Genomic DNA, 24,084 nt, shown 5'->3' on the forward strand with positions numbered 1-24,084 from the left:
TCAGTGGCCCCAGAAAGCAGTTCTGGCCTCACCGGTGAAGCCTGCAGTGACTCCCATGCCTCATGATCAAACTGGAATACAGAAGTGGAGAGGGAAGAGAAAAGTTACACCCACAAGGGATTGTAGGGCTTTACTACTTTATATCTCAAAACTCTGGGAATCATCCATTCGCTTATTCATTCAGCAAATACTATTAAATACCTACAATGTATCAGACACCATGCTTGATTCTGGAAATTCAATGGTGAACAAAACCAGGAGTGGTCATAGGCCTGGTGGAATTTACATAATCTGGAGAGAGAGACAGATGTTAATTGATCCCATAGACAAGTGGAAAACTGCCACTGGGATAAGTGCTAAGGAAAGACCAGCAGTGCTCTGAGGACTGAGAGTGGGAGGATTTGGCCAAATCAGGGAGATCTGAGAAGGTTTTCCCAAGGAAATAACTTACACTGATATTTGAAGGGCTGGAAAGAGTTTAAGAAAGCTAAGAAGGTGAGGAAAAGGATTTTGAGCAAGGGAACAGCACATGCAAATACCCTGTGGCTGTAGGTGGCATGGCAAGGACTAAGGACAGAAAGAAAGCTGTTGTGGGGTCCGGCCTGGTGGTACAGCAGTTAAGTTCGCATGTTCTGCTTCAGCTGCCTGGGGTTTGCCGGTTCGGATCCCAGGTGCAGACCTACACACCGCTTGTCAAGCCATGCTGTGGTAGGCATCCCACATATAGAGTAGAGGAAGATGGGCATGGATGTTAGCTCAGGGCCAGTCTTCCTCAGCAAAAGAGAGGAGGATTGGCTAATCTTCCTTAAAAAAAAAAAGAAAGAAAGCTGTTGTGGCCAGAGTGGAAAGGGCAAGGGGAAGAATGAAGGGACACAAGGCTAGAGGGGCAGGTCTAGACATTGCTGGGCCTGTGAGCCACGATAGGGGGCTTGTCTCTAGCATTGCCTATTGTATTTCAAGTCTAATCACATCATGTTTTCTTCACTGTATTATTTTTTTAGGATTACTTTCTATTTATGGCAAGTGTTATTAGTTTTTAATGGGTAATAGTAACATACAGATTTTTTAGAAGAATATATTTAAGGCTAAAAATTGATTTAAATAAAAATAGTAAGTTGATAGTCATACAGGTGGTAGGCAGAACTGGCAAAAATTGCAAATGTGGCACAGAGGCAACTCTCATGGAAGAAGTGTGGGTGCTGGAGGATTATCTGACCTGGTTTAAAATCCTGGCCCCTCCACCACCAGCTCTGTGACCTTGGCACTGAGTATCAGGTTTTTTTTGCTCTAAAATAGGGATGGCAATACCTGCTTTATGTGGGTGGCTGTGATAAGTCATGAAATATTGTAGAAGGTTCTAACAGAGCTTGGCACATCACAGGCAATCAATGAATGTTTTTCTAAGGAGAAAAGAATTTTCTGGAAGCATCAAGGATGGTGATGTTGGTGGGGAGAAGCTGAGGGTGGTTTGACTATTCAAATATTCCTGGCGAGAAGTGATACAGATTTGGTATAGAGTGATAGCAAGAAGAGGAAAGCCTGGAGAGATGGTAACACTTGAGTTACACCTTTGAAAAAATGGCCCATCTGCCTATTAATCAGTATATATAGAGAAAAAGCCTGCATTCCAGGTAGAAGTTACAGAATGAGCAAAAGTGTAGAAATGGGGACTCCTAGGCCTGTTTAGCGGCAATGGAGATGATACAATTTGGGTTGCAGTGAGAATTGAGTCTAGAAAGGGACGGGTCATATTGTGCAGCTTTATCTGCAAGGCAGAGATTGTGACCCAGAGAAGACAACAAAAAATAACACTAACGGTGGTAATGCCTCCCATTTGTTGAGCACTTACGATGTCTCAGGCAATGTTCTAAATGCCTTTCAAATATTAACTCTTCATTCTCATTTCAACCTGATGACCTCATGTAAATTATTATTTTCCGTAATTTACAGATGAGGAAACTGAGGCACAGAGAGTTTAAGCCACTTGTTGCAGGTTATGTAACTCTTATTCAATAGCTAATGGGGAGCGCTCCAGGCCTTCGGAGTCGTTCTGGTCTCAGAAGCGGCGTGTGCGAGGCGGATAAAGAGGGAGGAGGAATGGAAAGCAGGCCGGCCAGAGAAGAAACCATGGCAACATTTAGACAAACTATGAGAGCTGGACTAGGCTGGTGGAAATTCAGAGTGGAACAAAAACCCACTCTTTTTTGTTTGTTGAGTAATCATCATGTACTCAGCAACGATAATTTATTTAATGTTTTTTCTTTTGTTTAACAGAGATGCACATAGATCCAAATCCACTATAGGACGTCTGATTAAGGGGGTCTGAAAAGAGGCTTTTCAGAGTGTTTTCTTCTCATTCCTGGTCAGGAACCACTGTTCTTGAATGATCACACTCAAAGCAGTATCAGATATTAAATTATTTCTACGTGTAATGACAAATCGCTACCTTCCCAGGAAGGTAACCCACCTCCCAGCTCCTCTGAGTTTGGGTAGAGGGATTGGAGAAAGCCGAACTGCTCGCACGAGGAGCAGGAAGAATCACAGATCCTGGTTGCAAGCAAGAGAGAGACAGGGGAAGGGAGAAGGAAGAAGTCAGGGAGGTCGCATGAGGCCAGCTTTAGGGTGGGTGACCAAAGATTTTAAGATCAGGATTGTGCAACCTTTTATTCGAAATGGTTTGTATTTCTAGAACGTAAGCCCCTGCCACCATCTCCCCAGGTCTTCAGTAAGGGCCCCTGCATTCAAAAATGTCTTATGTGAGGTGTGAGTTGATATTTTGAGTGTGTAAAAACTGAGAAACAATGCTCATAAATGTGGAAACTTAGTTTATGACAGTATATGTATTTCTATTGTTTGACTTTCAGTATTTCTGTTTTCTTAAGTTTTTTTTTTATTATTATTATTTATTTATTTATTTTGAAGAAGATTAGCCCTGAGCCTATTGGATTTCCTGCCAATCCTCCTCTTTTTGCTGAGGAAGACTGGCCCTGAGCTAACATCCGTGCCCATCTTCCTCTACTTTATATGTGGGATGCCTGCCACAGCACAGCTTACCAAGTGGTGCCGTGTCAGCACTCAGGATCCAAACCGGCGAACCCTGGGCCACCGAGGCAGAACGTGCACACTTAACTGCTGCATCACCCGGCCGGCCCCTCTTAAGTTTTAATTGTGTCTCATGACAAGCATGTAACTGGGTTTTTTATTTTGAATCTAACATGACAACACTGTTTGAAACTGGAGAGTTCAGTCTATTCACCTTTATAGTGATAACCGATATACCAAGATATATTTCTACTATCTTACTAAGTTTTCTTTTTATACTGCACCTTCCATTTTTTAAACAATCCTTGTTGTTGTTTTTTTTGTGAAGAAGATTCACCCCGAGCTAACATCCCTTACCAATCTTCCTCTTTTTCTTTTTTTGCTTGAGGAAGATTCTCCCTGAGCTAACGTCTGCACCAGTCTTCCTCTATTTCGTATGTGGGATGCCTCCACAGCATGGCTGATGAGTGGAGTAGGTCCACGCTCAGGAGCTGAATCTGCAAACCCAGGCTGCCAAAGCAGAGCATGCGGAACTTTAACCACTTGGCCACGGAGCTGGCCCCCTCATTTTTTTCTTTTTAAAAAATTGTGATGAAATACATATAATATAAAATTTACCATCAACCATTTTTAAGTGTACAGTTCAATAGTATTAAGTACATTCACATGGTTGTGAGACCAATCTCCAGAACTCTTACTGTCTTGCAAAACTGAAACTCTATATCCATTAAACAGCTCCTTATTCTCCCCTCGCCTTCAGCCCCCAGCAACCATCATTCTTCTTTCTGTCTCTGAATTCACTACTTTAGCTACCTCATATGAGTGGAATCATACGGTATTTGTCTTTTTGTGACTAGCTTATTTCACTTTGCATAATGTCCAACAATCTCTATTCTTACCTTTTTTTCTTTTTCTTATAATTTTCTTCTCAACTTGTTTGGACGTTATATACTCTATGTCTATTTCTTAGCAAGTTATTTTAACATGCCTGCACTAGTTTAAAGTTAATCAACATTTTCATCCTGCTGAATTAGACAATACAAGGACCTGAGAATGTTTTAATTCCTCTCTCTGTTACCCAGTTCTTCATTTTTAGCCTACCTTTTCATTCCTCAAATTAGGCATTATTATCATTGTTAGTGTTATTATTATTAATTTCAAAGTCAGTATTTGCTTGGCTTTACCCACATATTAACATATTTTTACTCGCCATCCTTTCATGTGTCTTGGACTTTCCATCTGGGAAGATTTTTCTTTGGCTTGAGGTATACTTTTTAGCATTTTCTTTAGTGAGGATCTTTTGTTGATAACCTTTTCTTAGTTTTTGTTTGAAATCATCTATATTTCTCTGTTGTTCTTGAAAGATAGTTTTATCAACATAGAATTTTAGGTTGACATTTTTTCTCTCAGTACATCGGACATTTTATTCTGTTCCTTTCTAGATTCCTTTATTACTGTTGAGGTGTCAGCCATCAATTAAATTGCCACTCATTGGTACATGATCCATCTTTTCCCCATGGCCACTTTCAGAATCTAGTTGCTTTTGATGTTCTGAGATTTTTTTGATTTAAATTTTTTTTTAATCTTTCTTGGGATTTATTGAGCTTCTTGGAATAAGATTGATGTTTCTCTAACAATTCTGGGAATTTCTCCATTACTGAAATATACTTTGAATGTTATCTTTTCCTCCTTCTCCCTATTATTTCCTTTTGGAAGCTTAATTAGACATAAATAAGGCCTTACTCTATCCTCCATGTCTCTTACTTATTTTGCATCATTTTGTGTCTCTGTGCTGTGCTTTGGTCTAATTTCCTTATATTTATCTTCTAGTTTTAAAATTTTCTCTTCATATGTGTCCAATTTGCTGTTTTACTTGTGTATTACATTTCTAACTGAAGTTGCTAAATATTTGAATTTCTGGAATTCTGTTTGTTTCATTTTAAAATTTGATAAGATCGTTTGTTATAGTCTCTTGTCTCTTCATCTTTTTAAGGTTTTCTATTAGTTCTTAAATTTTCTGACTGATAATTCTAGTACCTAAAATCTTTATGTTGTCTATTGCTTTGACTGGTTCTCACTCACAGTGACCTATTTTCTGGTATGTTTGTGATTTTTATTGTGAACTGCTAAGTTTTCTTAAAACCTTGTTGTGGGTGTTGCCTGAGGCCTGGATCAGAGTGGAATTTCTCCAGAAAAGATTTGGTTTGCTTCTGCCAGCCTCCTAGAGGCAGGTTTTATTTTTTGTTCACCTTACATTGTGGGTGTAAGCCCTTCGATGCTCCAGTTTTACACAGTGGACCCCTCTTAAATATCCCACTTTAGATGGGCCCCATGCTTTCTGTTCTGCCCCATGCATTGTGCAGCCATCCAGACAGAAGCATAAGGTCTCCAAGGCTTGGCAGAGATCCTTTAGGTAAAAGCTAGTCCCAACACTCTCTTCTGTCCAAGAGTTTCTGTTTTCCCTTTATCTGTAGAGTCCTCAGGACTTTTTATGTGTTTTAATTTTTCATCTTATAATATTTTATCCAGTATTTTAGTTGTTTCAATTGCAAAAATTATGCAAGGTATCTAACTCTCCATACTGATGGAAATGTTGCTCCAGGGTCTTAAGTTCCACATTTTCTAATATAAAAATCATTACCCCATATTCTTTTCTTTGTTACCATTTTAATTATGATATATATATGTGTATATATATCAGATATATATATACACACACACACACACACACACACATTTATTTATTTATTTATTTATTTATTTATTCCTTTTTAGTACTGACTCCCGACTGCAAGGAGAGCCTGTGAGTCTAATTAACAGCCTTGTGAAAAAGCTTTTTCTCTTGAGATTACATTTGCTTACACAAAAGCTTCATTGAAAGGAGTATAACAGTTAAAAACTTTCTTGTGATAAAACTGAACGTTGAGAATAGTCTTTAAACATAAGATTAAATATAAATTTAAATGTGTGTTTAGGAAAAGGGACGTGGTCTTCAAACTTACACCTGTGTTATCTCTTATAACCCTCTTTTTCTATTTCTTTAATCACAAAAATGTCTTTTGAAAGTGCTTGTTAAACCATCTTGTAGATATGTGGACTTAGTATTTTAATGTTTTCTCCCATATCATGTAACTATAACTCTCCAAGCCTTGCTAATTAATCATCATATAAACATTACTTGTGAAATTGTAGTCTATAGAAATTCTATATGTTTCTAAAGTTCTTTCTTTGCTGATGGTATTATCATGCTCACTTTGCCTTCCTCTTCTCCCTTTGGCCACAGGATTATTAATAGAATCCCAGACTCCAACAGATTCTTTGTCTTAAATTAAGTGTTAGAAAGATTTTTTTTCCTCTGCAGCCCACAATGAGTTCAATATGCTTGGATCTGTCCTCCCAACTGAGTGAAGCAGAAGCTGTGTCTTGCTCATTTCTGCTTCTCCTTTGACCTCCTCCCCCGCTAAGTGCTTTACAATTTAGTAGGAACTCAGGATATATATAGTGAACGAACAGAAACATAAGAAAAAAAGACAGTCAAAATCCAAGTTTTTGAACAGAGATTAAATCTGCCATTGAGGCCATCTGGCTTTCTTTAGGGTGAGAGACATCTAAATGGGCCCCACCAGGGGCAAAGTTGGTGTTCAGAGCCTGGGGGATCATTAGGTGACCTCCCACCACTCAGCCCTCCCCTCTGATTCTCTCTGCCTTAGGGTCTAGCTGAGGGTGACCAGAGTGTAGGTAATGGGAGCTGGCCACTGAGGGATGCGAGGTTGGCCCCATGCTTGTCATCCCCACATGATGACTTTGTGGTCCTGGACAAGCTACAAGCCTGAGGCTGCTCACGCCTCCCACCCCCATTCAGGCAGGCCCAGCATTTTGTTCCCTCCAATTAACTGTGCGTAACAACAAGGATTGAAACCAAGTGATTTAAGTAATAATTTATCATGTTCAGTTCACCATTAACAGCCATCTAGTGTTTCCTTTGCCCTTTTAAATGAGTCTTTGTTGTGATGCTCAGCTCTTCTGTGTATTCCATAAGCTTTTAGTGAGCGCTTTCCCTCCCTCCCTCCCTCCCTTTCTCCCACCCTCCTCCTGCTTTCCTTGAGCTTTGAAGCACAAGTGTCTTTCTGGAAGCAGCTGAGCCATCTCCCGTCTAGCTTCCTTCACTCATTTAGTAGGGAACTTGAATGTTAATTTATGGGCATGAACTCCAGGCAGGGTGCTGAGAGGTGCAAGGGAAGAGGATACAGTCTTTGCCCTGGACCAGCTTTCAACCAAACTGGAGTGATGAGTCTCATTCAACATGAAATGGTCAGAGGAGGAAGAAGGGGACAGTATTTGTCAGTGTCAGCAAAGTAAGACCTTGCTGTGAGCAAAGCTCCCTGGAGGAGAGGACTTAACTGAGTTCTGAATGTCGGTGTGGATTTGGGAAGCAAGTAGAGGAGAGGACAGCCTATGCTGGGGCCTGGCAGGAACACAGGTGTGGATTTGGGCATGTATCTCGATCTGGCGTGACAGCAGGTGAGGTGAGGTTAGGGAGGTGAGCCTTAACCAGGCCAGTGCCAATTAGGGGGGCCCTCTGTCTGCCTGCTTGCTGGTTTGTCTCCTCTTTTGGATCTTCTGGCCTGTGAGCCTCCCTTTCTTTTTTTTTTCCTGAGGAAGATTCGCCCTGAGCTAACATCTATTGCCAATCTTTCTCTATTTTATACGTGAGCCGCTGCCACAGCATGTCCACTGATAGACAAGTGGAGTAGGTCCATGCCCCAGAACTGAACCCAGGCCACTGAAGCTGAATGTGCCAAACTTAACCACTAGGCCTCTGGGGCTGCCCTGAGCCTCCCTTTCTTGACTCCATGGTTTTTGGGGTGTGGGGACCACAACCTTACAGGGGAAATCAGATAGTGGTTCTGATGAAGTTTTAGGTTTTCTGCCTCTATTTACTTTCACATCTCTATTCTGCTGGGCTATGTGTGTGTATGTGTATGTGTATAACTATGAGTGTATGAGTGAGTGTGAATGCACACCTGGGTTCTTAGGGACCCTCGTCAGACACTTGTGTTTCTGGATTTGAGGCTGGGGTGGTAATAACAGAACTTGGGCAGCAGGGATGATGGCTTTGAGTCACTGAGGCTTTGAGACCCTGGGCCCCCCACAGGGGCCCTGGTAGCACCTCACCCCCCTACCTTGAGGCCTGTTGGGTGCCCTGATGGTGGGGGATGGGCCCAAGGATGGGGAAGTAGGGAAACGTGAGCCTTCACAGGGGCTAAGGGAGCACCCATGCAGGCTCCTCCTCTCAAGCAAGGTTCTAGGGCTCTGGACCGACATTGAAGGTCCCATGGTCAGGGTGTGCCCACAGCCCACTGTGTTGACCCTTTCCCAGAAGGAAGCACCATGCTGGGTGCTGTGGAGGAGAGGTCTCACTGGCTTTCCAAGGAGCTGAGGCATGATTAGGCTGCACTGGCCAGGACACACATAATCCTGGAGAGTGAGCTGAGGAGGGAGAAGCTGCAAAGGGACCTCTGCATCTAGAAACCTGTTCACATATGCTGATTTCAATGTGTCTCTTGACTAAAATGTCTTAAAAATGAGGCCTCAAAAAAAATTAACTAAGACTTCCGGTATCCATTTTAATTTCTTAAATTAAGTGTAAAACTGACAGCAAACAAAATAAGACAATATTACCTTTAATTCCAAATTATGGCAACCCAGTGAGGTGGAGACATGCTCTTTATTAAAATTTCTTTTGAGAAGAGCATATTATTTATTTGAAAGAAATACTCTGATAAATTGCTTGAGATGGAGGGTACGTCCCCAGGGGCATGCATGTAAAAACAGAGAGGGGAGCATCTTTGAAACTGTTATGCTCAAGGCATGAAAAGAAATTTGCCTCCTTCCAGAGAGGAAAGGTGGTAGGAAACTGAGGTGAATAGGAAGAACGGAGGGTCCAGTGGGGTTGAGGAAGGCCGAGAGAGAGCCCCAGGGCCAGAAGTGAGGGGCAGCAGGAGTGGAAACAGGCAACAGCAGAAGAACAGCAGCCAACAGCTGTGCTGCAAATAAAACGACATGTTCTTTTAGTGCTGACAGATGGCCACAGGGTCAAGCACACCTGGGGTTTTGGCTGGGCCACCTTATAAGGAGGTAGCCAGGGAGATTTTGTGCTCAAGATTTTGGAGAGAGAACTGAGCCTCATCAGGTTTAGGTTTGGGCATGGCCAGTTAACCCAAGGCCTCCTCAGTGGCGAACTGAGGAGGAAGGTCTTCTGATTTCTCCTGTGACACCCAGTCGTTCTCTTTCGGAACTTGAACCTCACTTAACAGACATTGTCTCTCTTCTGTGCACATTGCGAATTCATTTCCAGAAGCCTTCAAATTTGTTCCAGAAATACCAACATCCACTTTCTGCCTCGTCAGGAAAAAGCAGAGAAAGAAAGCTGAAATGAAGAAAGAAAGCTGAAATGACCAAACAACTGGGGCTTTTCTTCAGGGGACATTGCAGCCCCTGGACCACCTTCAACCTCTAAGGGATGAGGAGCGGGGTGGCGGGGGCACTAGATGGCGGGTTGGGGAAGGCAGCTTCACAGTCAGGTCAGATGTGTTTCTTCTTGTCGCTACAGCTCATCTCCCTTCCTCTGTGTTCTCTGAGGAGTGGCCTCCCACGGATATCTGATGTCATGGCAGGCCACTGAGTTTTTGTTCAAAGCCTGGACCCATTTCTTTCTTTCACAAGCTTAGTGGGGCTGCTCCTTTAAGACTTTGCCTTTCCTTTTCCCCTTCCCTTCCACCCTAACGAAGACAAACAGAGAAGAATGAAGCCAGGGTAAATTGAGAAAACATTTGAAACCTATTATGCGTGGCTACAAGTTTATTGTGAGTCTTAAGTTAATTATATCCATTTTGACTTCCAGCCAGTCCCTTCACTAGGCTTCCATATAGACTTGGCCACCTATCCCAGCCTCAGGTTGGCAGCATGCCTATCTGCCTGCCTTGTTCCCTCCCTCCCTCCCTCCACCTCTTCCTCCCTCCTTTCTGCACAAATAAGTCAGCAATCCACTGTAGCTACTACTTATTGGAGCTTAAATGTGTAGGGGCTGGGGTGGGTATAAAGAATTAGGAGTATGTGTGTAATTGTATGCATGTGTGGGGCAGGGACATGGTACCTAGTGGGAGGCCACATATGTACATGCTAACTCTTACCACAACCACATACATTTATTTTAGTTCATACTTTAGTTTACAAAGTGTTATCCCTTAATCATTTAAATCTCATGAATACATTGTATAATAGGTGTTACGAGTGCCATTTTTGGATGAAGAAACCAGGGCTCAGAGAAATTTTAAAAAGTGATCACACATCTATTAGGTGGCAGAATAAGGTGGGATTCAAGGCCAGGTCTTTGATTCTAATTCATGTGTGTGTGTATATGTGTGTGTGTGTGTGTCTGTTTTCCCTGTATACTATACTAGTTCCCAAATAACAATAAATTGTATCTTTGTATAACATTTAAGAGTATACAAAGGGAAGTTCATACATATTGCCTCATTTATCCTTAAAACGGCGTGATGTTGGTGCTATCTCTATTGGAGAGTTCTTTAGGAATTGCTCCTCCTAGATCCATCCTCAGGTTAGCAGTGGGATCTGCCTGACCTCCAGCTCCCTCACCTCTGTTGATTGCTTCAGAATCAGAGCCCTGAGCCAGGTGGAGTCACTAAGCTCCTTCCCCAGGAATTTTGTATCTGAGAATGAAAGGGATCCACATATAAACACAGTGGTTAAGAGTGGCCATTTTCTGTCAGGTTGACGAGGACCAGAGAGAGCCAGTGTACAGTAAGAAAGGAGAGCAGAGGAACTGTGAAATAGTGATAGAAACAAGAGATGAGGAGAGACAAAACTTCCTGAATGTTCTGCAGGTCTTCAGTCTTTGGTTCTATTTCATGAGCGTCAGCAGCCTCCCTTCCCTTGGATTTTGTATGACGCCCCTATTCCCTGACAATGAAGTCTCTTTTTTTGCTTATACTATATGCTAGGGTTAGGAATTTGTTACTTGCAATTAAAATAATTCTCAATAATACATATCAGAAAATGGAAGCAGAGTGCACTAAGTGCTAAATATAGGTACAAGGAATGAACTGTGGAAGTTAGAGGATGGAGCAATTTTCACTGTTGTCTTGCAGGAGACACCATGGGCTGGGCATTGAAGCCTTTGCTCACAACCTACATGTATGAGCAACCCTCTGGCAAACCTGTGGACGGGAAAGAAGAATACACAGGAACTATCTTTTAGGAAGTTTCCAAGTATAGAGATGCTTTTGGTACACTTCCCACATTCCCTTAACCTATGTCTGATTTCAGCCAAAGCCATGGTGGACAGTTCCTGCATACTAACAGCATCCCAACTAAAGGGTCTGCCTTGCCCCTCTTGGCTTAACTATTTCAGTGCTTTCTCCAAAGCCATGGGAGCTGTCTCAGCCCATGAACAAGCATAGCCCAGAGATTTGGAGGTGGGAGGGAAGTCAACCCCTAACTGAGATTGAAGGATCTGCTTCCAAGATGGCTTACTCACATAGCTGATAAGTTGGTGCTGGCTATTAGCAAGAGGCTTCAGTTACTCCCCACTTGGAATTTCCAGAGGGCTGATTGAGGGTCCTCACAGCATGGTGGCTAGCTTCCTCCAGTGGCAATCCAAGAGAGCAAGGAAGAAACCACATTGCCTTTTATGACTGAGACTCAGAAATTACACTTTATCACTTCTGCAATATCATGTTGGTTATACTTGTTCAGTTTGGGATGGGACTACACAAGGATGAGAATATCAGAGATAAGGATCATTGGGGCCATCTTGGAGGCTGGTTACCATAGTGTCTCTGTGGGGATATGCGCCAGAGGATAAATGCCCAGTCTCCTTATTCTCAAATACATTCTACATGGTTCCTCAGAGCCTCCCCCAAGAGGCTGAGCCCTGTTGGCCATATCAGTAATCTTCTCAAGTGCACACCCTTTATTGGCTTCTCTTCCTTCTTAGCCTTCCATTCCTCTCTCCCTCATTCCTGTCTCCTGTGATCACTTCCCAAATAAACACCTGCACTAAAGTGTTTGTCTAATGCTTTTGGAGGAGCCCAAACCAAAACACAATGGTAATATCTAAAATAATTTTGAAATGATGTAGAACTGATGATAAAAGTATACAGTGTACTGTGCTATTGGAATATTGATGATTAATCACACAGAGGGAGCTTGCAGAGGGATGGCATGGTCACGAAAGGCTTTATGGCAGCAGTAATCAAGAGATTGAGGGATTAGCAAAAGTAGCAAAAAAAAAAAAAAGGCAAAAGGAGGGCAGCTTAGCAATACTCAGAGTGGGCTCAGAGCCTGGGCAAGGCAGAGGACAGAGAAGAGTAGTATGTGGCTGGGCAGGACTGGTCAGTACTTGGGGCAGTCTACCAGGAAGGGGCTTGGGCAGACTGTTTATTGGGAAAGCCATTGTGACAATCCAGGGAAGGGGCGAAAAGGGCTTGTACTAGGTGAGGCTGGCTGGAAATGAAAGATGAGAGTGAAGAACAAAGGAGGACCTGCCAGGGCTTCCTTCGCAGAAGCAGACATATAGGATTGAGGAGCCAGTGTTAGGTTTCATAAAGGACTTAGAGGAGGTTAGCAGTTCTTTTATTCATTCATAAATAATTATCAAGAATCTATTAAATGAGATCAACTGTTGTAAACTTGGGGCCATAGCAGTGAACAAGATCATGAAACTGTGTCTTCAGCAGGCACATTTTCTATAAGGATCTACCTAAGACTCTCCTGTAGAATGCTGAAGGCAAGTGCTTCCTAGGAAATGGATTCTGTGCTTCCTCAGAGCTGCGTCCCCAGAATCAGTTACAGCCATTCTTCCCTGGTTTGCTCACTCCAAGTCTTCCCACAAAATGTTCTGTTCACTTTGGCTGCTCATACCTTCTGCTGTGGCATACACCACACCCTCAGCATTACCCATTAACATCTGTTTATTTGCATGGATGTCTTATTGTCAGTGAGATAGCAGCAGTGGTGCACATTAGGGAAACAGAAGACTTGGTAGTTATACACAAAATAATCAAAAGCTTAAGACAATGCCAGTGCCATGCCTGTGACTCAATACAAGTTCAAGTTCAGACTCAGTGGTATTCAAGTGGTGTACAAGGCCATGTAAAGCATCCCTTCATCTTAGACTCCTCTTCTTTTATGCACCTCCCCCCGTCGGTACTCCATCCTCATGGAACCATTTGAGATTCTCTACACATGCCCTGTCCTTCCAGGCCTATGTGTTCTTGCCTGTGCTTTTCCTGGAAAGCCCATCCCTACTTTCTCTGTGTGTTGAGTTCTTACTCATCCTCTGAGCCTCAGCTCAAATCCCACCTCTTCTTGGAAACCTTCCCCAGATGAGTTGCTCCCGGCTCCATGCTGTGAAGTCCTCTGTTTGCATCTTGCTTGCAGATGCTCTCTTTCTTATTCTATAGTTCTCTGTATACCTTTCTTACTCATACAACAGTCTGTGTGCTCCTCAAGGGCTCAGGTCTTGTTTTGATATTTCCAGGTGCTCTGCGATAGTGGACGTTCAATGTTATCTTTGTTAAAACAGATGGAAGGCATGGCTACTGCTAAAGCTAATGCACCTTACTTGGCCACTGATGCTGAAGCTGACCAGCTTATCAGATGGCAGGACAGACTGACAGAGCCTTGCTGCTTTCTAGCACCTGAGGGAGCTAACAATGCTATATAGCTCCAGGGATGCAAATGTGGGGGCATTCTGACTGTTCTCTGAGGTTGACAGCCTCTTCTTATGAGGACTCAGCACGAGTGCTCTGCTCCATCTTTCAAATGCATATTTGCCTTCTCTAAGTTCTCCACAGGAGAAGTGAGTCTGGGAAAGTCCTGATGGCAAACCTCATACTGTTCGGGTGCCTTGTGTTTGTGTATTACTCTTTGTCACTTAAGTCCTTACATTTGGAATCATTTGCATTTACCTTGAAGATGGAGCTAGAAAGATTCTCTGAAACTTCAGAGTGGGAAGTCTGAATACGACTTAATAGCTTAGGAAAATAATATTTCCAAAAAGTTTATATTTAAAAAGGCCAGGGCCTTTTAAGATAATGGATTTAGAAGCCTCCTTTCCTCTCCAAATGCACACATGTTTTTATCCACGTAAAAAATGCTTATTAACTCTAAGTACTTCTCCTATTCTTTGGTCTTCTCTTATTCTGAGAATCACCCTGAAATCAGACAAGGGTTTAGAATTTATGATCACTGCTTTAAAAAGTCAGGTCATATACACTGTGCCAGGCCTGGTACTAATCCCATGTCTGTGATTTCTTTCCTCCCTGCAGGATCCAGGTGTTGAGTTAGCAGGGGACAAAAGCAGCCAAGCCTCTTCCCTCTTAAAAATTAACAGATACTTATATCTAATATTTGTGAAGTGTTTTTACAGCTATTATCACATTTGGTTCTTAAGGCTAAGGAGGTTTGAAAGAATTATCCCATTTTATAGGGAGAAAATCAGGCTCACAGAAATTGAGTGATCCATCCAGTATCACGCATCTTATAGTGGTGGAGCTGGGACTGATGCCTTGTTCTTTTGACTAGTATTCAGTGCCCCTCTGGCAGGACGGAAATCTGCCTGTGATTCCAATCCAACACTCCTTTAAACACCTACTTCCTACCTCCTTGTAAACACCTATCTTGTCTCCTTTATCTCAGTTGGCTGTCAGCTAGCCTCTGAAAAGTGACAATGGCTGAAAATAGCTTATGGTGTGAGATTTAGAGAGAGAATTAAATTTTCCCCAAGAATTAACAAAATAGAAGCTTATGTGGGGGAGTTTTGGCTTTGGTGACAGGTCCATTGTAGAGTTGCTTTGGTGGCCAAGGGGTCTTCCTGGTGTCCCTTATGACAGCTACGTAAGCAAATGTGTGTTTTCCTAGGTCTGAACTCCCAGTCTTGATGGCACAAGACAAGAGAAGGGAAGAGGAGCTGAACGGTGCCTTGTGAACAGTTTCACATTGTGGGTCTTGGTAGGTCCTGCGGGGGAGACCCTAGAGCCCTGGGTCAGGCAGCCTGCAGGCTAAGTGGGATGCAGAAGCACAGCCTGGCTTTTCAGATAGACTTTTCTTATTCTCTCACCCACTTGGATGAGGCCAAAGAAAAAAAACAACCTGTTTCTTTATTAATGATGCTTTCTGCAGAGTTAGATTAAGCACTGATTAAAGGCAGATGCTTCCAAAGTATAAATGTAAGTACCATCTCAGTCGCTTCTCCAGTTACAGGGTTTCCTACACGATTCTTTAAAATCACTTTGGCTCTCTTCCCATTTGCTTTCCTCCAAGTTCTCCACCCAGCTTCCGAGTCACCCCTCCCAGAAAGACTCTGACGACCAGAAGCAGGAGCTCGACTCTGCGAGAGACTTGCTCTGTGGAGAGCTTCGAGACGTACCACCGGGGCTGCTGTCTGGAGTCGCCTTAGCAGAGGCAGGTAAGTCCTCTGGGCTGAGGGCAGCCCTGTTCTTCAGTCCTTTCAAGGCTAGACATGTTTCTATGCAACTTCATCTGTTTTTTACATCAAGATGGAGTACAGGCCTTTTATAACCATTTCCTTCTAAAATCAGAAGCAGAGACCGGGTAAAAAATACATGGCTCAGGAGATGGGGTCCATCAGGTGGTTCTCCTCCTTTCAGATGCTCTGAGAGGGAATGGGGACAGGAGATGGCTGTCTGGCCTGGTAGAAGCTTGCAATTGTGGACTTTGTGTCAGGAACTAGACTTTTCTAAAAAAGATGTGCTCGAGTTTTGTTTCCATTTGAGGCTATGGTGCAAATCCTCCAAATATTTTCTGAATTCTCCGTGGCCAATTAACTCACTTGGAAATTCATGTACACTATTTTTTTCTTCTGAAAACTTAGCTGACTAATCTTGGGGTTGGCTTTGGATTGAGATCAAATTGTGTTAAAGCCTGTTCATGTTCATTTGCTTGCTGATTTTCTTATGGGATCTACGAAGGAGGAAGGGGATATTATTTTTTTGTAACCCACATTAATGAACATGGCTTATGTGTCACTAAAGTTAAGAACTTGTTACTCAGACCTCCACCCGAAATAGACGAAGGGACATCCTGTAGGGTACATCTACCATTGAGGTGTCTGGGTTGGGTGAGTAGGAGGGTGTCATGGTGGAACCGGTGCAATGCCTGTGGGAGTGACATGAATATGGAGGTTGCAGTGAGGCTGATGTCCTGGGAAGTACGTCACACACAGTAAGGGTGCCATTAACCCAGCCCAGTGCAGCTGGAAGCTGTGTGGCTTTCTCCTCCTGACTCCCTTCTCTTGCTTCTTTGGGATGTCTTAGCTTTAAGTATGAAGAACTAGGCAGGTAGGTGGAATTGCATGGTAGTGATTGCTTGTGATTGCAATTCTCTAACACTTACTAATGTGATCATAGGCAAGCGTCTCCATTTCTGTAAGCCTTAATGTTTTCTTCTGTAAAATGTGGATGATATAATAATACCCAACTTGTAGGTTTCTTGGGAAATTATGAGAGATAATCCAGTTAAAGCATTTGACACAGTGCTTAGCCCATAGCTCATAGCTCTTATTAACCTCAGTGTGGACCTTTGGCATTTCAGGTTGTGCGGACCAGATCGATCCCAAAGTGTCCTGGGCATGCAGTTGCAAACCTTTTGCGACTTCCTCAATGACTTCCCCTACTGGTTAGGGTAGAATGTGAGGGTCAGGTTGTCAAGTTTGGCTCCCACCTGGAGAGAAACATTAGTCAAGGAAGATGTAAAGTTAAAACCTCTACCTCTTAAAAGAAGGCCACAAGTAATTCACCTTAATTCCAGATGAACATTTCCTTTCAGAAATCGCCCGAGGATAATATTTATTTCATGAGATTGTTCTGAGGATTAAATGAGATACAATGTACGTTAACACACTCAAAATTTTACCTGGAACAGGGTAGATGCCATTAAATGATATCTATCATTGTGAAAAGGTTTGTGATATCGAGTTAATTGAAGAGTTCACGAGGTAAAATTGCATATGCATGACAATGACAGCTATGTAAATAATTGCACGGAAAGACTACAGAAAAGAAATAAACCAAAATGTTAAAACTTGCATGTGTTAAGTGGCTTTGGTTTGTTGATGATCTTTTCCTTTTCTTGTTTTCTAAAGTTTATCTAATGGATGATTCTATCATCCAGGGCCCTGTCAGGAAACAAATCGTACATTCAAACTGGACATTTTGAAAATATTTTATTAAAGGGACATTTTACAAAGGTATGGGCAGAGTTCAGTGACAGAAATATGTGAAGGCACGGTTCTCAGGTATGGTGAAAGTACGGGTGCCGTTACACCCCATATCTGAAGGGGCATGGGGAGGGGAGGGCTGCAGAGCCAGAGAGAGAGTTGTGTGGATGGGCCACCTGAAAGGAGCTGTGGGCTATGGCCGCCGTGAGGGAGAGAGTTGGGGAAGGTAACCCTGACCTCACTCTCCACCGTTCTCTGGGTCACTTGCTGGTGCCTCCCATTGGCCAAACCCAGCCATAAACCAGAGTTCAAGGGACTCCACTGAGGAATCCACCTGGATCAGCTTCTGGGGCACTGAGCAGGATGGAGAAGGAAGGGGAGAGATCTGGAAGACAAACTGAAGATGTCCAGCACAGTAAGGTTATGTCACTTTTATATTTACGGATAAAGTCACAAATAGTAAACGAAAGCCCTTTGCTACCCTCAGTGCTTTCACACATGTGTACACCTCCTTCTTTCCTCCCAGCTCAACGGCTTCCGCTTCTTCACAACCCATCCTCCTCTGGGTTCCCACAGCACCCAATGCTTCCCCCCAGTGTAGCCATACTCATTGTGTGGTTTCATCCTCCCTCCTTGACTTACCTGAATCCCCACACCGTTGTAAGACCCTTGAGGACTGGGACCGAGTTTTATATCACTTTGCAATCCCAGCACCCACCACATGAATGAACAAATGATTGGAGCTCAGATCTAAATACCTCTATAAAGCTTATAGATTTGAAGTAAGGCTTGGAGCTACCTAATCTTAACTGTGAGTGAATTCCTGAGGAATTTAGAGGCTCTGCTCAGGGAAGTGAGGCCTAGGTGAGTGTTTTTTTCTGTCTATTCAGTGGGAGTGGGCCTGCGAGCCTGCCGCCCAGGCCTGGCCTCTGAGGAGCAGTGCAGAGGCCTCTCTGACAGGCAGCTACCCACTTCCCTTGCAAGTCTAGCCCATCACCTCCGGAGGTCTTGCCGAGCCTCCTCGTGAGCCTCCCAGTCTCTGTGAGTTCCTACATCAAATCATAATTCACACGTCACTGGCCTCCTGGGTTAGGACTGCAAGTTGAGATTATGTTTGCTTCCTTTGTGATTTGGGGAGATTTAGAGCTTATCATTGTACCTGATATTTTGACTTTCTATTTTGAATCAGAGAATGTTTTGAGCCCTTGAAATTTGCAGTCCTGTAAAAGTTACACATACATGCACATAATTCAAATAGCTCGGAAGGAAAAACTGTTGGGAAGAATATAACATGAAAAATAAAATATCTCCCCCTTCACCTGTATCCTGAGTCCCACTTTTACCCATTTCAGTTTTTCAGTCTTCTGGTCCTTGTCTCACTAACTTAAAATATTTCTGTTATACTTCTATTTCTTGATTTATCAAGGTTAAGTGGAAGTTATTGAATTGTCCCTATGCAAGATGAGGAATTTAGCTTACTGACGATAATCTTTCTGCCTTGCCCATGATTCTTCCAGTTTTTGTTACATATATTTTTCATTTGGTTTGCTCTTGATTACCTGCATAATTTTAAGAGAGAGACTTATACTCTTACTGCTTGATCCATCAACCTTCCATCGAATGTCTTGATTCTCCAAGTATTTATGATGAGGAAATTGGTGTCTCTGAGATTCTCTTCATCTTTTCTCTCCAACTTCACCTTGCAATAAAATTTTATAATAGTTAAATTCTATTCTGTAGTTGTAATTAATTTTGCTTTATCTATAGGATGATTGTTAAAATTGAAAACTAACATATAACTTTCATGATATACTGATTTTGTAGCTACTAGTTTCTAAAACCATATTTGGACCCATAGAGAAGGAGGTGGACTCTGATGTCCCTGATCTGCCGCATGAAGGAGAATGTTCTAAGTGTCAAGATCAAGTGGACTCTCTTTTCTTCCTATTCTTATATTCTGAAAGCTGCCCAAACCATTTAGTTGGCTTCATATGTAAAACATGACTTTCTGAAGAACAATTTGTTTTGATGGCACTTCTAACTACCTTTCTTTTTTACCTGTTAAGAAACCAGTCTCTTAATCATATTCTTTGTTACAGGGAATTTACTTTATTCTTGAAGGGTTTTTCTCAGGACTCTCTGACTTCTAATTCTAGTTGGATCAATTGCTTTTTAAGCCAGTTGAAGTGGCTTGAAGTCACCCTGGAATTTTTTTATTGCACTGTTGGGTTCGAAGCACTCTGTCTTGGATTCCATCATCCTCCATTTTTTGGATTCTTTTTTCATTGTTTGAGAGCATATACTCAAATAATTTTTTTGTAAAGAGTCATTTAGGGTCTGAAAAATTTGATTATTGTATACTTCATACTTGATTATTAGTAAGGCTTGGCACATAATTGCACTTAGCCAATTTAATTCTTCAACCAATTTTCCATGCAATGCAATCTATTTTCTGTAAAGAAAATTTTCAGAATTAAGTATTTTTGGCATAAGAAGATTTGAATCATTCCAAATTTTACCAATTATAGTATGTGCCATATTGATTTTTAATTTAATTAAACTTTGCCTGTGCAGCATCTATTTCCATAGTCCAATTTTCCTGAGTCTACTTTTATTAAAAATATTTGATTCTTCCGTCAATTTTTTTCAGTTAATAAGAAAAATTTACTGCATGTGATTTTATTTTGTCAGATTTGAGATGATAATTTTTATAAAATCCTCTTTTTTCTGGGTCAATTTTTGCAGTTTTCAATGTTTCCTTTAAGGTAACATTTAGTTATTTCATCATCTATAACTAATTTTAACATGTGCAGTTTCAAGGGTTGTCAGTTTTATTTGTGTTATTTATTTCTATCAAATTTCTTTTCCTCAAGAACCCAGGCAAGGGGCTGGCCCTGTGGCATGGTAGTGAAGTTTGCTCTCTGTTTCTGTGGTCTGGGGTTTGTGGGTTTGGATCCCAGGCATGGACCTGTGCCCTGCTCATCAAGCCATGCTGTGACAGCATCCCACCTACAAAATAGAGGATGATTGGCACAGATGTTAGCTCAGGGACGATCTTCCTCATCAAAAAAAGAGAATAAAGGGGCTGGCGCAGTGGTTAAGTTCGCACGTTCTGTTTCAGTGGCCCAGGGTTCTCGATTTGGATCATGGGTGCGGACATGGCACTGTCTGACAAGCCATGCTGTGGTAGGCGTCGCACATAGAAAAAAGTAGAGGAAGATGGACACGGATGTTAGCTCAGGGCCAGTCTTCCTCAGCAAAAAGAGGAGGATTGGCAGGAGATGTTAGCTCAGGGCTAATCTTCCTCAAAAAAATGAGAGAAAAAAGAACCCAGGCAAAATATCCCCAGAGTCAGAATGTCAGGATCAATGTCCAGTTTCTTTTTTAATAGTCTTATTGTTATGGCAGCAACCCTACACTGGATTCCTTGTTGTGACTTAGTGTAAGGTCCAGTTTTTGCTATCCAGGGTCTTTCTTGGCTCATCCATTTTATACGATCAACTAACATCGATATGCTGTTGAGTACAAAAGACTTCATCCCTGTCTTACATGTCTTTCATGAGCTCTAGAGCCAAATATAGTAGAGTCTCATTATATGCCCACTTCATTTATACAAATTCAATTATATATGTTTATGAGCAAGAGAGAGGAATGGAATGGAAAGGAAGAGGAATGGAGGGATGGGAGGGGAGAGAGAGGAATTTAAGTAGTATGATCAACTCCCTCATCCAGGTGCATCCATAAAGAGCTTGACCCTGAATGGATGGGACAGAATGCAGTGAAGATAAGGTTCCATATTCATTTCAGCTGACAGATGGCTCACTCATTGTGAGTATCACATTTCCTTCAGTGTGTCTAAAGACACACATGTTGCCTTTGTCATGGCCCTTAAACACAATCCAACTACTCTGTTTTGGGATTAACTGAGGAAAGTGTGACTGGTTCTGACACTAGAAGAAAGGCTGGCTGTATTGAATTTGCTGACCAATGAGCTGGGATGTTCTTCAGTATGGTGCCTTCTTGAGGGATTTTCAAGAGAAGTTTTGACTATGTTTTTTTCTTATGTGCTATTTTCAGAGCCTAGCGTGTATAAGCCGTGACTCCCCTGTATTCAAGTGCCTTCTGGTTCTCTCCACTTGCAGATCATATAGGCGACTTCAACTCCACGTGTTTTAAACTGAATTTATTACCCCTAAGCTTCTTCCTTCCCTAGTGCTCTCTCTCTCTCTGAGTGAGTAACACCATTGTTGACCTAGCTGCCCAAGCCAGGAAGCTTGGTTCCTTACTCTCGCTCAAATTCCTCCCTTCCCATGACTCTCAAATTCATCCACTCCGTTAGGCCATCCTCAGTGGTTGTGATTTGTTGCAATAGTTTCCAAGCTCATTTCTCCTATTGTAGCCTCCTCATCTCCTTCATCCTCTGTCCCAAGTTCTAGATTACCCTCAGGGTGAAGTCCATGGTCTTTACTAAGGATTACAGGGCCCCACACATTCTCACAATGCTGATTGAAGCTTTATCTGGCCATTCCACTCCACAAAATCTCCGTTCCTGGCACACAGAACCCATTGATGGACACCATGTTCTTTTGCACCCAAGGGTCCCTGTACATGCTGCTTACTCTCCTGCAACACTCTGATGTTCCCTTTTTTTCTTGTTTAAGTCTTACATCTTCTTCAGGTCTCAACTGAGACATTAAAGCTTTGGAAGGCTATCCCTGATTCTGCAAAACTGGTTAGACACCCATCCTATGCACAGACATAGCACTCTCTACTTCTCACTATAGTAGCATTTGTCTTACTGTATTGAAATCTCCTGTCTTTTATCTGTCTTCTCCATCACACCATGACAGCATAACTGTAGGACCAGGAGGAGGGACTATGGTTTTTTTCACCGTTACTCTCTACCACTATGCCTAGAAGAGACACTGAGCACATAGTTGTTGAATGAACAAACCCCAATGCTATGTTGGATTCCCCATTGTAATTCCCTGGAGTGGTTTGGGAGTGAATCCTAGATCAGCATTTAGTAAGTAAGAAAGGAAGAGGAGGCCTGACATCAGGAATAAAGTCATTCAACCTGAACACTACTGCTTTTTCTCAGAGTCTAGTTTTAAGCCTGGGGATGTAGAGAAAATCCTTGTAGAAGGGGCTGTCAGGGATAGGGCCAGGGAGAGCTATCATCCTATGGTGGAGTGACCTTGTTAGCTTTGGCACATCCTTTCTGCTTTCTTAGGGTCTCACTTCTGCCAGGTCTGGGTCTCAGAAGTAAGAGAGCTGTCACGGGATCATAGGTATTAGTATAAATGTTCATGCCTATGTTTATGGCTCTTTTGTTTCCATTCCATCACATTTTAAAAGCTTTGCTGACCAAATGTGGGAAAAGACCTATGCACTTAGTTTTGATTTTGCAACCATAGCTGCGGCCTACTTAACTCCTCATTTCTTCCTCTCCTGTTCACACTATGGCCATTTGTCCACCCTCTGCAGGCCTCACTTCAGTAGTTCAGCTAGTTTAGTCTTATCATCTTGCTCCATGCTTGGGTCTCAATTTTAGAGTCTGGACTTCTTCTGCCCATTTTTCCTGAACTCAACTTCCCACCTATCTTTAGAGCCTCCAGGAATGATGCCTGGCTTTGGTCTTATCTATGCCCAAATTTCCTGTTCTGTCCACAGTGGTGCTCACTTCTTCTGATCTGCTCCACAGCCAATGAGCTCCCAAGCCCCCTCACCTCAGTCTCAATTCTTGTAGACCCCCAAGACATCATCTTTGGAGAGTGGAAGTCCAGGGCAGGCTGTGTGATTTCTGCCTCCCAGAGCTCTATGAGGATGTGCTGTTTCTCTCTGTTTCAAGGGTGAAGATGGACAACTTGTGCTACCCGGTGATCTTCCCAGGTGCACGGAATTTCCGCCCCTTCACTTCTGACTCTCTGGCTGCAATTGAGAAGCGGATTGCCATCCAAAAGGAGAAAAAGAAGTCCAAAGACCAGACAGCGGCAGAACCCCAGCCTCGACCTCAGCTTGACCTAAAGGTCTCCAGGAAGTTGCCCAAGCTCTATGGCGACATTCCCAAAGAGCTGATAGCAAAGCCCCTGGAAGACTTGGACCCATTCTACAAAAATCATAAGGTAGTTCCATAAGGAGGCTGGGATGTTCTAACCATGCCATTATAACTAGTGTTATGAGGATCTTCAAACACTGATCTTGGGGTTTGCAGAGGGGGCCCATGCTTCTCCTTTGCTATCATCCCTGTCATTGCCTTCATAGTCCTGAGAACTCCTTTCAGTCCTTGTTCTCTCTCTGTAATGGATGTCTTGGAGAAGAAGATGAGGACTAGGAGCAGCAGAAAGGTTAAAAGGAGAACAGAGAAAACATAAAATGGTGTCAGGAAAGAGGACTGGACCAGCAGTCACAAAAGTTGAGTATAGGCCATTTCAAGTGACTGGCTTTTTGACTTTGGGTAAATCACTTCACTAATCCTCTTCTTTCTAATCTGTAAAATGGAAATAATGCCTGCTTTCCCTACTTTACAGCATAGACATGCTATGGAAACACTTTATAAACTGTAAAGCATTATACTGATATGAAGGATTAATATTGCTGTCCAGAAATCTCCATTTTGGCAACAAGAGTTTATCTTGCAAGTCTCTTAGGCAATAGGTTTTTTAGGCTATTAAATGAGATTTATAAAGGTCAAGGCACTAGACCAACACTTGATGCATAATATGAGCTCAATAAATGAAGTCTAAGAATAAGGTAATCAAGTAGGCACATGCATATTA

General features: G+C 42.5%; 1 protein-coding gene across 3 annotated transcripts in view; it reads left to right on the forward strand.

Moving 5' to 3' along the window:
• Positions 1 to 24,084, forward strand: part of SCN11A (sodium voltage-gated channel alpha subunit 11) — a 146,255-nt gene that overhangs the window by 46,195 nt on the left and 75,976 nt on the right. For 2 of the 3 annotated variants that reach the window (XM_070577209.1, XM_070577210.1), the window contains exons 1-2: positions 15,396 to 15,535; positions 23,157 to 23,430. In XM_070577209.1, coding sequence (XP_070433310.1) covers positions 23,164 to 23,430 — 267 coding nt within the window. In that variant the 5' untranslated portion in view covers positions 15,396 to 15,535; positions 23,157 to 23,163. Of the gene's footprint in view, positions 1 to 15,390; positions 15,536 to 23,156; positions 23,431 to 24,084 lie in introns of those variants that run through there. The other variant, XM_008530272.2, reaches the window with a different exon arrangement.

The sequence above is a fragment of the Equus przewalskii genome, chromosome 15 (genome assembly GCF_037783145.1).
Source record: "Equus przewalskii isolate Varuska chromosome 15, EquPr2, whole genome shotgun sequence".
In the NCBI taxonomy this organism is placed as follows: domain Eukaryota; kingdom Metazoa; phylum Chordata; class Mammalia; order Perissodactyla; family Equidae; genus Equus; species Equus przewalskii.